Raw genomic sequence first — 14,595 nt, forward strand, 5'->3', positions numbered from 1 at the left:
GTGTTTGGACAATCCTGTCTTTTTGCCCTGTGTAATGGCAGACCCCAAAGTATTCCAAGTGAAATGAATATATGCTTTAGGGCATCCCTGAATTTTCTGCAACACTCATTGTTATAGGAAGTGCAACTGAAGAAATAAACTGCTGTTTTGGTTCTTTAAAATGATAATAAGAATAGCTACAAATCACTGGCAAAAAGCAACTGTCAGCTATCAAACTGAAACATGGTGAAGACAGAAGGAACTTATAGAACAGAGTTAGAATTGTTTCAATCTCATACATACCTATTGTTTCAATCTCGCACACAGTGTCACAGATTCCCAGGTGAGTATCCAGCCAATTCCAACATGGGAAGACCCATTCTTTATCTGAGTTCTCAGACTTCTTAACTGTTACCATCTTCAAGTATATTCCAGCTCCATATCCTTCTCCATCATGTCCTATAACTACCTTTTTCAAATGGCTCAAGGAAACAGCCTCCACGAAGAAGGAATCCACCTGAAGAAGAGCTACTTTTTAATTTACAAATATTAAGTAATCAAGTCTAGACATAACAGTTTTGGGTGTGTATAGAGAACAAGATCTGGATTTCATGCCTGACTATTGAATCTTTAAGCACTTCAAGTTATTTTCCAGATTGAGGCACATTGACTACTTAGTGAATACCATTTAACAATTACATTAAACTCCATCATGTTTCTCATACTCAGGAAATTATCCATCCCCCATGTGGTCGCTTCCAGATCTTGTTGGGCTGCAGCTTCCAACATTTCTGACCACTGGTCTTGCTGACTAGAACTGATGAGTGTTGTCGTTAGCTGCATTCTTAGTATCCTCGCCATTTTGCTAACCTTTTCATATCTATATCTATATCTATCTATATATCTATCTATATATCTATATCTATCATCTCTATATATCTTCTTGGATCCTCTGTGTTTCAATTCAGGACAGTTAAAAATAAAAGTTCCAGAGAGAGTAAGGCTCCTGTCTTTCTTCTCCTGCAGCCCTATTTTAGGATACTTCAGCTGACTATTTTTTAAAAAAAGAAGAGTCCCTTGCTGGCTGGGACACACCATTGCTATGCAATACCACTCATCCAATACTCATCCAATCCAATTATAATAAAGGAGGGGGAAAGAACTGAGATTTCTCCCCATCTCTCAGCAGCTAGTCTTTCTTCAAGCGACGAATCTACTTGCTACCACTATGTAGCAAAGTGATAACTGTAAATGTAATTGTAATATTCTGTTGCATTTGGAAAATGTATAGGAGAATAAAATGAAATTGGAAACTGGTTAGTTACATGTAAGTAAACAACGAGGTTCATAATATTTACAAACCACTTTGTAATCAGGTTTTTTGTACCTTCTCCATTTCATTGCATTAAATGAGGGTTTGGGTGTTATTGTTTCTTGCTATGTTACCTTATTCCTTGTAAACTGTTCTCCTGCAGTGAAAGAACGTTGCAGTTTCCTGATACCTGTGTCACCTCTATCGCCATAAAGTATTACATAAAGGTTTGCAAAGGTTTCTGCTCCCCATAAATCTCCAGTGTGTACAGAAACAACATATTTATGCACTGAGAAAAAGGAAAAATAGGAGAACAGCATTCAATAATACACTATTGCTTCAAAACTACAAAATTACACACAGAGAGACCTTGTATTTCAGTGCTGCCACAACAAAGTAAAATATCCAAATAAAGTAGATATAATTGATATCTACTGGTATTCAGAGATCTACTGCCTTTTTTACTAGAATATATAGCAATCATGATTATATATAGCCAATATGTCATGGCATGGATTGGATCAGGCACAAAAGTAGTTTGAGGAATAGATGCATGAAGGCTTAAGGTTCTTAAGGGGACAGCTAGCTGAACTTAACTGTTCCAGGAACAAAAAGCCAAAGTGACAAAACCAGCCTATTTAACAAGTGAACCTGAACTAAATGCCCCCATACCAGTGACACAATGTGGAGTAGGTGAGAAAACTGACCCACCAATGCCAAAATTCCAACTCAGCCCTAAAAAGTGACCAACAAGTCAGGGATGTGGGCAGGTGCCACCAACATAGGAGAAAAGAGGCATGCATAGCCAGAGCTTAAATAAGATCCACTGTCCTACCCTCTCAGGCCACAACTATGTCCCACAGCCCAATATATCAGACTGATAGGAAAAAGGAAAATAGTTTTTGGATAGGTTGAATAAGTGGGTAAGAGGTTTGAGGGTCCTAGAAGGAGAATAAGTTAAAGCTGTCTTCATATTTTAAACATAATCAAGAGTCAAATTCTGCAGCTTGTTCCCAAACCAGGAAATATAAGTCTTCACCACATTTCTATTTATAATTGCACCCGGTAACTTAATTAATTACAGCCCATACATTTTACTTGTGTTTGCACTTGGAAATGTAGGTAGCATTATGAGAAATAAAACAATCCTTTTTTAAAAATTATTATTACACAAGGAAATCATTCCTAATAATCACTTCAGCCATTCAAGTTCATGTAAGTGAAAGAATCCAGTGCTCCATGTTACAAAAATGACTTTCCATTACTCCCAATTATGTGCTTTATCTTTTGCCAGTATAATTCTAACTCCTAGGTTTGCACACAAAGTTGTGCATAGAGTATAACAATGGCCAAGCAGTTTCTCATTTAATTAAGAGGGATTTGATTTGAGTACTTGTGAAGCATTGCTTCAGATCCACAGTAATTTTCAAGCACTGAGAAATTTAACAAAATACTTAGTTTTGCTGCACTGATTTCTTTCCAATGTTAGTTCACCTTGTTCCTGTCTTCTCTGCTATTTTTACCTGGTAAAGGCTTCTGGTTCTCAGTCACTGCAGGGAATTCTTTCACCAGCTCTTGGTGTTCTCGGCTAAGAGAAAACCAGCAGTTACAGTCAAAGTTCACTTCTTGATTAGTGTGCAGCTCTTCCATCTGAAAAGACTTCAAATGCCAACCCTCAAACTCTGGCAAATCATCACAGCTGACCCGAATCTTATACACATCTCCAACATCTCCAAATTCAATCTGCAGTGAAGAAAAATGGAAGAGCAGGTTACCTGACACAATATAGATTTTTACAAGCTGGAGAAGATGCCTCACTATATTGAAAGCATGGTCTGAAGGCATATGAAGCCAACCACTTATGGAACGCTTTCCCCATTGAGACCAGGCAGGCACCAATTATGGGGCTTTTTCTGCCATCAGTTAAATACATGTTTGTTTACCCAGCCTTTCCCTGACCACCAGTACCATGGAATCATAGAACTGTAGTTGGAAGAGACCCAAAAGGCCATCTAGTCCAACTCTCTGCAATGCAGGAATTACAGATAAAGATAAAGAATCACTGGCAGTCCCTCACATCATGGTGCCTTAGGTGTTTCAATGCATGATAGATACCATTTCCTTGCCCCACAAAAAGTTAGGTTTTGTGCCTGATCATGAAGTATGTGAAGACTAAGGCTATATTTGCGCATTGCATTTTTAGGACAATGTTAAACTCTTTTATTATATTAAACTCAATCTTTTTTGTTTTATATTATTTAATCAATATTTGTTACTCATAGTGGACATTACAGTCTCCCTGTGTTATTGATGGATTGGATGCTGAAACTGAAGGTTCTGTCATGACCTTGCTACTTCAATGGTGAAGGTCATTTTTGTTGCTACTGCTGCCGATAGTTAAAATGTCAAGAAAATCAATGTAATGTATTTCGCTGCTCACCTCCTCCATAGATTTTTTCAGTTTATGTAGGCAGAGAAAGAATTGATAGTGAATAATGCCAAGATGAGAATACAGATATAGATAAGGAAAAATCATTCCAAATTACTTTCATCCTCCTTTGTATCAACATAGACAAGGCAGAAAGAACCACTCCCTTTTTGCAGCACTATCACTTTCTTTGTTCGTCCATATATTTTTTTCACTTACCCATATACCAGAATCATACAGTGGTGGAATCTACACACATATAAAAAATGCTGTGAAAATTCTTTTTTTAAAAAAGGTTTTGGAAAAGATCTTGAATTTACCATAGCTCCCCAACGCCATCTAGGGCCATGTTTGTATATTGAACTGTACAACACATTTTAAATGCTTTATTTGTCACTGTATAGCTGAGTCCCATGTAACTCTGGTAGAGTACAGCACTTCAGTTCACAGTAAGGGAATCACACATTGGAATGCTTCCTCTTAAAACCGAAAAAATCCTCTGCACATAGAAGATGTACATGCAAGATGCATTTCACTGAAGCAGTTCATTCAATGTTCTTCAGGCTGGCCTGTTTATTCCACATCCATCCTGATTCATCTGCACAAAGCTTACACGCTAGTTAGACTAGGCCTAGCCTTTATTGAGCTATTGTTTTGTTTATAGAAGGAGCGGGGAACCTCTGGCCTGCAGACCAATCTTGGGCTGCCAAGGGCTCCAATTTGGAAAGCCAGTCCACTTCCCCAAAACCATGTCCACCAGTGACATCAGCTGAACAGGGTTTAATCCTGAATTGGCTGCCCTGCCCTGCCCCCAGCAGGAAACAGGACTGCCCAGCCTAGGCAGTAGGAATTAATCTTCTCTCATCTGCTGATGAGTGGAGATTTGGAGAGAGATCAGAGTGAGACTTTAAATCTCAGGGATTTAAAGGGAAAGCAGGAAGTTTACTGGGTTTTGCAATATTTGCATTTATTTACAACTATGCAAGTTGAACGGGACGCAGGTGTCGCTGTGGGTTAAAGCCTCAGTGCCTAGGACTTGCCGATCGAAAGGTTGGTGGTTCGAATCCCTGCGGTGGGGTGCGCTCCCGCTGCTCGGTCCCAGCGCCTGCCAACCTAGCAGTTCGAAAGCACCTCCGGGTGCAAGTAGATAAATAGGGACCGCTTACCAACGGGAAGGTAAACGGCGTTTCCATGTGCGGCTCTGGCTCGCCAGATGCAGCTTTGTCACGCTGGCCACGTGACCCGGAAGTGTCTCCGGACAGCACTGGCCCCTGGCCTCTTAAGTAAGATGGGCGCATAACCCCAGAGTCTGTCAAGACTGGCCCGTACAGGCAGGGGTACCTTTACCTTTACCTTTATGCAAGTTGAGCATAAGGTGGAGGTTGGTAGCATTAACACGCCAACAGATGCTGCTCCCCCATTAAGTTCTAGGGTGGCAACTAACTCCATAGGATTTTTCCAGAGTGCAACTCAACCTTCTGTGCAACTCTGTCAGTTGCAGTCTCTGTTACCATCTGCACCTGATGACACCATTCCCCACAGAAAAAGAGGGACTGCCTGAGGAAGATGTGCCCCCAACAATTCCTCAACCATTAGGTCCTATGGAAGCAAATTGCTTGCACTTGGAGAACTGTTTTACATAATAAAGCTAAACCTGTCTGCCACGTTTGATCACTCAGGCAGTCCCTCTGTCATCCCCAGACCCCAATCTTACAGGCAGTGGGGAGAATCCTGGAAAAGTCCTTTAGTCTGAACACAGTCCCACAACTAAGGAATAGGATTGATTGTCTCACAAAATGTCTTGGGCCTCATATTGAGATGATACCAATGTTTTTAAGGACTGTGGTGTAACACAGTAAATGCCTCCCTAGTTCCCCTGCTACACTGGTTATCCAGGCCTGTTGCTAAAATACAGAAATTCAAATGACACGCAATGGATATAAAACAAGGGGGGAAATTCATAGCAGTAAGCACCTTAAAATGATCCCATAATAGTATAATACCAATTTCCATTATGTTGGTTTATTATATACTACCAAGAATGTTTTTCCTACTTTCTATTAGCTGAATAATTATCTCCCAATAAGATTTCCAATGAATAAGAATCCCTATTTTGCCCTCCTGAACCTAGGCAACAATCTTAAAGTTTTCTCAGGTTTGCTGGGATATGCCTCATGCAAACTTTCCTGTCTGACTACCAGACAAAAATTTGCACTTGTGGCTTGGCCATCAGGAAGCCATAGATATCCATGAATTTGCAAGACTATCATGATGTCAGTCATTTTTCTCTGGCTCCTATTGATAGTTTGATAGCAATCCATCTGATTAGTTTGACTGGCGGTTGCATCATCAAAAAATGCTTTATGAACTAAAGCTCAAACAGCCCAAACTTAGATGGCAGATTTTCTGAAATTGGGAGTGCATCTAAATTTCACACCACGTGGATTAGTCACTCCTAATGCCACATCAGCCATTTTGCATATATGGTCAGGATGGATAAAGGGAGGTAAAAAGGTGGATTATTTTTCAGTCTTTCAGGGCATAGAGTACAAATGAGTAGATTAGGAACTCTGATCTCCAATTGTATTCCAGACCAGCAAATTTAAATCTAACATATTTTTGTTCCAATTAACCTGAATGAGCTGGCAGATACATTATTAGAAACAATTGCAGCTACTGCCTCTTCTATGAACACCTTTCTTCAGTTCATCTGATCTTTGTTGTGGCCAGAGGTGAGGAAGTGGGTCTGTGGCTAGCATTCAGCAGCACCTTCTGAGTCTATGATACAATCATTTCCTTTTACGTCCCCTGACTCCACAAAAAATATTAGTCCACAATTTCTTTCTCTCCACTCTGTTCTTCCACTTGGGTGTTTTTAAGTCAGTTAAAATAACTGCACTTTGTTGTTTTGTTGTTTTGATTTACTTGGCTCCTGAGGATAAAGTTGTATGTTTCTGTTTCTCTATCAGTCTGTTATTTGATCTGCTCTTGAGATCCTAATAAACTCTTTTATCCCTTTGATTCCCATTAGCCCCAAATTAACGTAAAGTAGCTTTTAAAGTCAAGCCAAGCAAATAGTTTATTTAAAAAACTCTAACATGATCTCTTTGAACTGATCAGAGTTCGATCCAATTTTTCAGTGCTCCACATGAGCTCTGTTTGTAGTTGTGCCAGACAACAAATCCTCATCATGTTCTAACTGCCCTCTTCCTCTGAACAAGTCTCCAGGCTGGTTGTAATAATTATGTTGACTAATCCATTAACCTGAGGAGGCTTCATGTTTACATCTTGAGCAAGGCGAACAGCACCACCTCCATTTAGCTCAGCTTTACAGCCTGAGCATACATTCCCAATAAATTCAAGGGAGGTTACATTTCAGCAACTGTGCCTAGGACTGGCAGCATGCATTATAAAGAAATATCCATGAAACCAGAATGTTTGCATTTACTAATAAAACTGTTCCAGGACACCTTCATGACTGCTATGTGTTGCATTAACATGGCAACAGTCCTCATAAGCACTGGTTACATAATGAGCCGCTGTCTGGAATTGCTTCTGGTTTTTCCCCCCACTGAAATAACAACACTTGAAAGCCAGTGTGCTAGAAAAGGCCACTGTGGGAAGAAAAGGCAGGGTTGCATCTCTCATTGAAAAAAAGCAAGATTCTAAGTGACACTGAAAACACAGAATGGTGTCTTGAAATCTTATAGCTTTATATTTTCATGGCTGGGGTGTTCTTTTCCTGAACCAAGTTGACATCTTTGGCTACCTCTCAATATGCACAAGTTGCCCCATTTCACCCCACTCCTACTAACCACACTCCCATGAGAACCATCTCCATCTCCAAGTATTTTGGAGTATTACATTCATACCTTGTTTGCTCTCCCCTCCAGGTAGTGCAGGGTTGCATACATGGCTATTCCCCTGCACTAATTTTTCCTCACACAGCTTGCTGTTGTTTATTCGTTTAGTTGTGTCTGACTCTTTGTGACCCCATGGACCAGAGAACGCCAGGCACTCCTGTCCTCCACTGCCTCCCGCATTTTGGTCAAACTCATGTTAGTAGCTTCGAGAACACTGTCCAGCCATCTCGTCCTCTGTCGTCCCCTTCTCCTTGTGCCTTCAATCTTTACCAACATCAGGGTCTTTTCCAGGGAGTCTTCTCTTCTCATGAGGTGGCCAAAGTATTGGAGTCTCAGCTTCAGGATCTGCCCTTCCACTGAGCATTCAGGGCTGATTTCCTTAAGACTGGATAGGTTTGATCTTCTTGCAGTCCATGGGATTCTCAAGAGTTTCCTCCAGCACCATAATTCAAAAGCATCAATTCTTCAGCGATCAGCCTTCTTTATGGTCCAGCCCGCACTTTCCCTGATAGAAAGGCTTTACTGAAAGATAGTGACTGGCGTAGCAGGCATCCAGTGAGCTTCATCACTGAGTTGAGATTTAAAACTCCATCTCCCCAGTACAAATCCACCACTCTTACCATAAAACTATGCTTTTTTTCCAGCTAGAACTCGCTGGAACTCAGTTCCAGCACCTCTCACATGAATGCCATTGCCATTATAAAAGAACAAGGGAAGCATTCATGGTGAGTTCTGGCACCTCTTTTTCTGGAAAAATGACACTGCTCTTCACTGTCAGGGAACACTTCATATCAGCAAATGCAATACCTCATTGCCCATGGTGGAGAACTGTCAAACTCATAGATGAGAGTGGGCAAAAGCTTCATGTTCATGTGGAGATCTGTGTATGTATTTAAGGTTCCTATGAGCACTTAAGCTGCTGGATTGGTGCCAAATATATGTTCAAACCTAAGCAAATCAACACCCACATATTCATGGAAATAATTAGAAATCAAATTTATGGATCAAAATGAGGCCTGCCATTTTTAAGAAGCTGACTTTGTATAAACATTACTATATTATTTGTATGTGAATCCTGACTAAGTGCTATCGTACTGAATCCAGATCTTTGTTGTTCTTCTGCTCCTGCATATTGCTTTGCTGAATTTGCAGTCTTCTGTTAATTGCAACATCACACAGCCATTCCCATGGCAACCAGTTTTGCTGCCACAAATGGGAATAGGTGAACTCACGCAACAAAAGCCTATGATCATTCAAACAGCCTCAGCAATAAGGTATAAAGAGGGCAACCAAGCCTTGATGTTGCTTAAATGGTTTGGAATAGAATGGCATCTCAAGATTTTCATGCCGCAGCTATTGCTCTTAAATTTCAGACTGGCTTTGTGAGCTGTCAGATACTTGAGCTGCACAGCCAGGGGTAGCTCTAGAAAACAATATTTAGGGAGGAGGGGAGAGACTAGAAAATGCAAGGTACAGTATAAGGGAGGGGCCAAAATCTCTGTATTGCACATGCAAGATTAACATGCAGAAAGCTTGTTTGCTTATTCAGCGGTTGCAATTGTTCTCATGGAGCTGTGTCAGCATGGGGAGGGGTGGGGCAGAGAAAAAAAATCAGGAAGGTCACATTCCCATCTGTGTGACCATCTATTTTAAAAAAGAAACAAAAACTAATTTGTGCACAAAGAATATTGGCCAGCATTACTGGATTTGCAAAGATTTTATGCAAATAATCACAAAGGAAAAAAACGTACTCGTGTTATCCTGCTGTTCTCTGGCAAAGTAATGTAGCACACTACTGAAGAGCATGAGCTCTGAGCTATGAAATTCCACATTATTAGCTCAACTGTGAACACAACTGGGAAAGGGGTCGGGATAGGCAAGCCCTTACCTCTCATGCCTCTCCTCCCAATTTGTAATATGGAGATAAAATATGGACTACATCACTTTTGGGGTTCCTTCCAACTCTGCAATTCAATGATTGATCCAGTTGCCTGGTGATGCTCAAAGTTCTGGGCCCATGGCAGGCATCACTATTGGGCCCTGGCAGGTGCCCAAGGATACTAGGTACAGATGCCAGCCCTGATTCTGCAGTTTACTAAAATATGTGCTTGCTTAGAATGCTACAGAATTACTAAAGTATGTGCTTAGTTAGAATGCTACAGAAACACAATGCCACTACCGAGCTTCAAGAGGAGGTGGGGTTGCGGGCTCTCGACCCCGCCCACACTCCCGCGGGGCTGGCGTCAGCCTCGCGGGAAGCAGGGATTCCCCTTGTAGGTATCCCCGCGCGCCAGCCAATCGGCTGGCGGCAGGGGCGGGCCTTCTAGAGGCCACTTAAGGTCGGGGCAGCCCTTGGCTCGCCCCTTTATTGGCCAAATGCTGCCTTTAAAGAAGGTCACCTTGAGGCAAATTCAATCCCTCCTGGGACACCTCAACTTTGCCTGCCGTGTGGTTTCCCCCGGCCATCCTTTTTGTGGCCAACTAGCTAAGCTGTCCGCGGGTTTACGGTCCCCACATCATAGGGTACGCCTTCCTAAGACAGTAAAGGCTGACCTTCAAATTTGGTTGCAATTCTTAGATGGTTTTAATGGCGTATCATTGTGGCAGGATACTTTGGCCTTACAGTCAGATTTCCAGGTACATTCGGATGCAGCCGGGTCCTTGGGTTTCGGTGTTTACTTCAGGGGTCAGTGGTGTGCTCAGCGTTGGCCCTCCTCTTGGCAAGGAAAACCTATACTTCATGATTTGACATTTCTCGAATTCTTCCCCATTGTAGTTGCAATCCACATATGGGAAGATCAGTTCAAAAACCATAGGGTCTGTTTCTGGACGGACAACCAAGCGGTTGTCTTGGTCTTGAATAAACAGTCTGCACAGTCCCCAAGAGTAGCCTCGCTTTTGCGGTATTTCGTCTTGTCATGCCTGCGGTTGAACCTTCACGCTTCCGCCAAATTCGTCCCTGGTATAGATAATAACATTGCGGATGCTTTATCTCATTTCCAGATGGAACGCTTTCGCTCACTGGCGCCGGATGCGCAGCAGCAGCCGCAACCGTTTCCGGAGCACCTCTGGAGTATTGGCAACGAGAAGCAATAAAGGGAGTATTGTCTGCACTGGCACCTTCTACCCTTAAATCTTATAATAAGGCATGGCTAGACTTTACATCTTTCCGCAGGAAGAAGGAGCAGTTTAAGCCAGGCAGGCCGCCATCTAAGTCGGAAGTCATTGAGTATATGGTTCACCTTCGAGATCTAGGCCGAGCTCCCAAAACCCTCAATATCCATTCAGCGGCAATATCCTTCTTTTCTAAAGCCCTATTCTCCGTTGATCCCTGTTCACATTTTGTTGTACGAAAGATGCTGGAGGGCTGGCGCAGGTCCAGACCTCAGGGTCTAGATAGTAGAAGGCCCATAACACTTGACATACTCACCCAAATCCGCAGGAAGTTAAGGGTCCTTTGTTGGTCTAGATATGAAGCCAGATTATTCTCTGCCGCATTTTTCCTTTGCATTCTTTGGTGCCTTGCGCATAGGTGAGGTGGTCTGCGAGGACCGTGCGGCCAATAGGGGGCTATTGTTGGAGGACGTAACGGTAGCCAGCTCGCATGTGATTTTAAAAATCCGTAGTTCCAAGACTGATCAGCACGGCAGGGGAGCCTTGGTTCGCCTCCAGGCATCGCAGAGGGCTGGCCCTTGCCCCGTAAAGGATGCCAGGAAATACCTGTGTGTAAGACCAAATTCGAACGGCCCCTTTTTCTTGCATTACAACGGATCCCTCCTTTCTAAACATCAGTTCACGAGGGTCATGCGCAAAGCGATTGCGGCTATTGGTCTTCCGCAAGAAGAGTACGCCGCGCACTCCTTTCGTATTGGGGCGGCAACCACCGCCGCTCATATGGGTTTGCCGGCCGAAAGGATTATGGACATGGGGCGATGGAAATCTAATGCTTACAAGGGTTACATCCGGTAGCCTTTTTAACCTCCCCTCCCCTTTCTTCACCTAACCATTACGTGCACTCCTCCTGACCCGGCTTTCTTATTCTATCCTTCCAGGTGCAGTTTGGTGAGATTGTGGATTGTTGGCCACAGTATCGTACATTGGGCAAAACGACGCGCTGAGCATAGGCGTTGGGATGCTGACCTTCTATTACCTAACAATGTTGAAGTGTCTTGGTTTGCTAGACGCGGTATGCGTTGGGAAGAATTCTTCCCAGCTATATCCAGAAGAATTGCGGAGGAAGGTTCGCCGGATGCCTTGGTCATACAGCTGGGCGAGAACGAGTTGGCTTAGCGAAAAGGGGTGGACTTAATGTGGAATATTATCAATGACTTGGAGGTGTTGAGGGCATCCCACGCAAACATCACAATAATCTGGTCATCTTTACTGGAAAGGCAAGTTTGGCGGGATGCAGAGAAACCCGCGGCGGTAGATAAAGCCAGGAGGATTGTGGAGCGTACAGTTGCGCGTAGGGTGGCCGCTTTGGGCGGACGGGTCATCAAGCACCCTAAAATTCAGTATAGCAGGGATACGCTCTACCGCTGGGATGGCGTGCATCTGTCTGATGCTGGCAATGATATCTGGTTGGCGGATATTTTTCAGGGAATTAGGGATTGGTTACAGGTCTGAGGGTATTGGCGGCGAGCCGGCTTAATGCGGCTCGGGTGGCAGTAGGCATTGGCAGGGGTATTGTCATGCAAATGAGATCGGGGGGGAGGAGCGCCATCACCTCCCCCAATGCCTGAAGGGTAGTTCGTTAAAGGACTCCGAGGGGCGACGCCTCGTCCGAAACCTACGGAGGCTAGGGCCTAAAGCACGCCCCCGAGCGGTAACCCCTCGGGGAGCGCCTAGGGATATGCATCTCGGGTTAGCTCCCCCTGTTGGTGTTTAACCCTTCCCGGTTAGACCGGATAGTCGGATAGGGGCCAATGCCTAATGCCAATACCTCTCTTACCTGTAATCAATAAAGTTGTGGCCATTTTCGCCCATTAACCTAAATACTTGTGTCCTGTGTCTTCATTTATTCCACTTGTGGGGGGGAGGGAATAGCCACGCAATGCCACTACCGAGCTTCAGGAGGAGGTGGGGTTGCGGGCTCTCGACCCCGCCCACACTCCCGCGGGGCTGGCGTCAGCCTCGCGGGAAGCAGGGATTCCCCTTGTAGGTATCCCCGCGCGCCAGCCAATCGGCTGGCGGCAGGGGCGGGCCTTCTAGAGGCCACTTAAGGTCGGGGCAGCCCTTGGCTCGCCCCTTTTCTCCTTCGAAGCTGACACGGTTTTTCCCACCCACCCGCCCTTTAGGTTTGCCCTTTGACATTGCTATGGGCTTCGGCTGGTCGCCGCAAGGGGCCGGGTAGGAATTTTTCCATTTGGCTAATTGGCTGTTTTTTGGAGCCACTTGGTTTTTTCGCCACCTCGTAGCAAATTGTCACAACTTCCTCGGTTTTGGCGGTAGGCATTGGCAGGGGTATTGTCATGCAAATGAGATGGGGGGGAGGAGCACCATCACCTCCCCCAATGCCTGAAGGGTAGTTCGTTAAAGGACTCCGAGGGGCGACACCTCGTCCGAAACCTACGGAGGCTAGGGCCTAAAGCGTGCCCCCGAGCGGTAACCCCTCGGGGAGCGCCTAGGGATATGCATCTCGGGTCAGCTCCCCCTGTTGGTGTTTAACCCTTCCCGGTTAGACCGGATAGTCGGATAGGGGCCAATGCCTAATGCCAATACCTCTCTTACCTGTAATCAATAAAGTTGTGGCCATTTTCACCCATTAACCTAAATACTTGTGTCCTGTGTCTTCATTTATTCCACTTGTGGGGGGGAGGGAATAGCCACGCAAACTATTGCTACTATTAGTCAACTGTATCACAAGTCATTTAGGAACCAGATGCAGTAGGATCCTACTATGTTGAATGTTGCACATTCATGCTCTACCATGACTGAGGGCAAAACAATTACAAAGTGTCTGAAAAACTAGCTTTTCCAACAGCCTATTGCTCTATTATTGAAATGAGGCATTCTCCCCAACAGACCCCTGCTGTAATAGATTCCACTCTGAGTATGCTATAAAGGTCAGATGGGACTTGAATTAAATTGCTTCACTGTTTGAAAATCTACCAGCAAAGGTAACAAGCCAGACTATGTTTTCTACTCCAGTGCCCCCAATATGAGGCTATGCAAGGAAAGACTCTTGGTGAAGCAGTCAATCAAAAATAATAAGAAAAAATGTTCCAGGCTTCAGCAGGGGAAGAGATGCACAGGTATTTGGGGAAGAACTGTAGCTCAATGAAAGAGCATCTGCTTTGCATGCAGAAGGTCCTAGGTTCAATCCCCACATCTCCAGGTAGGTCTGGAGACCACCTCTGCCTGAAACCCCGGAGAGCTAATAACAGTCAGTGTAGACAATATTGAGCTACATGGACCAATTAGGTTTGACTCAATATAAAACAACTTCCTATGTTCCTATTCAGCAATTGGGCAAGGAAGCCGCCAATAGTGAACATAGGAAAAGTACTGTGAGCAATAATCCCTAGACACAGGTTGTGGGCAATATTCCTGCAGTGCAGGGGGTGGGACAAGAGGACCCTGGGGTCCCTTCCAATTCTACAATTTTATGAGTCTATGATTCTATGTCACATCCCCTCTTCTCCAAGGAGCGGGGAAGTAAGGGTTGTTTCCTGCCTCCCCTCCCTCCTATGTAAGCTCAGCACATGTATGAGGCTGGAACTCCCAAGCCCAGACTCCATGTTTGAAGATACTTTTTTGTATTTTGTAACCAAGAATATATTATCCGTGTTGTTTCTGCTGTAGCACTGAACAATGCATGGGCAAGTAAAGCATTTACACTTACTTAAGTTTGTGGTCTATTCACTCTGAGAGGGGTAGAGGTGGAGGAGCTCAATCATAAATGCTTAATACAGTGTGGGAGAGAAGAATCTAACTATGAACAGTTGTGACACAAAATCAAATAGATAGTGGATCTTCTTCTGAGCTACAACCCAATACAATACAATAGAAGT

At 44.0% G+C, this 14,595-nt stretch overlaps 1 protein-coding gene across 4 annotated transcripts in view; it reads right to left on the minus strand.

The window, feature by feature from the left end:
- RP1 (RP1 axonemal microtubule associated) overlaps positions 1-14,595 on the minus strand; it is a 183,530-nt gene that overhangs the window by 61,990 nt on the left and 106,945 nt on the right. For all 4 annotated transcript variants that reach the window (XM_083747507.1, XM_083747509.1, XM_083747508.1 and 1 more), the window contains 3 exons: positions 2,815-3,034; positions 1,426-1,580; positions 283-496 (listed from right to left, as the gene is read on the minus strand). In XM_083747507.1, coding sequence (XP_083603633.1) covers positions 283-496; positions 1,426-1,580; positions 2,815-3,034 — 589 coding nt within the window. The remainder of the gene's footprint in view (positions 1-282; positions 497-1,425; positions 1,581-2,814; positions 3,035-14,595) is intronic.

This window comes from Podarcis gaigeae, assembly GCF_964106915.1.
Source record: "Podarcis gaigeae genome assembly, chromosome: 7".
Taxonomy (NCBI): Eukaryota; Metazoa; Chordata; class Lepidosauria; order Squamata; family Lacertidae; genus Podarcis; species Podarcis gaigeae.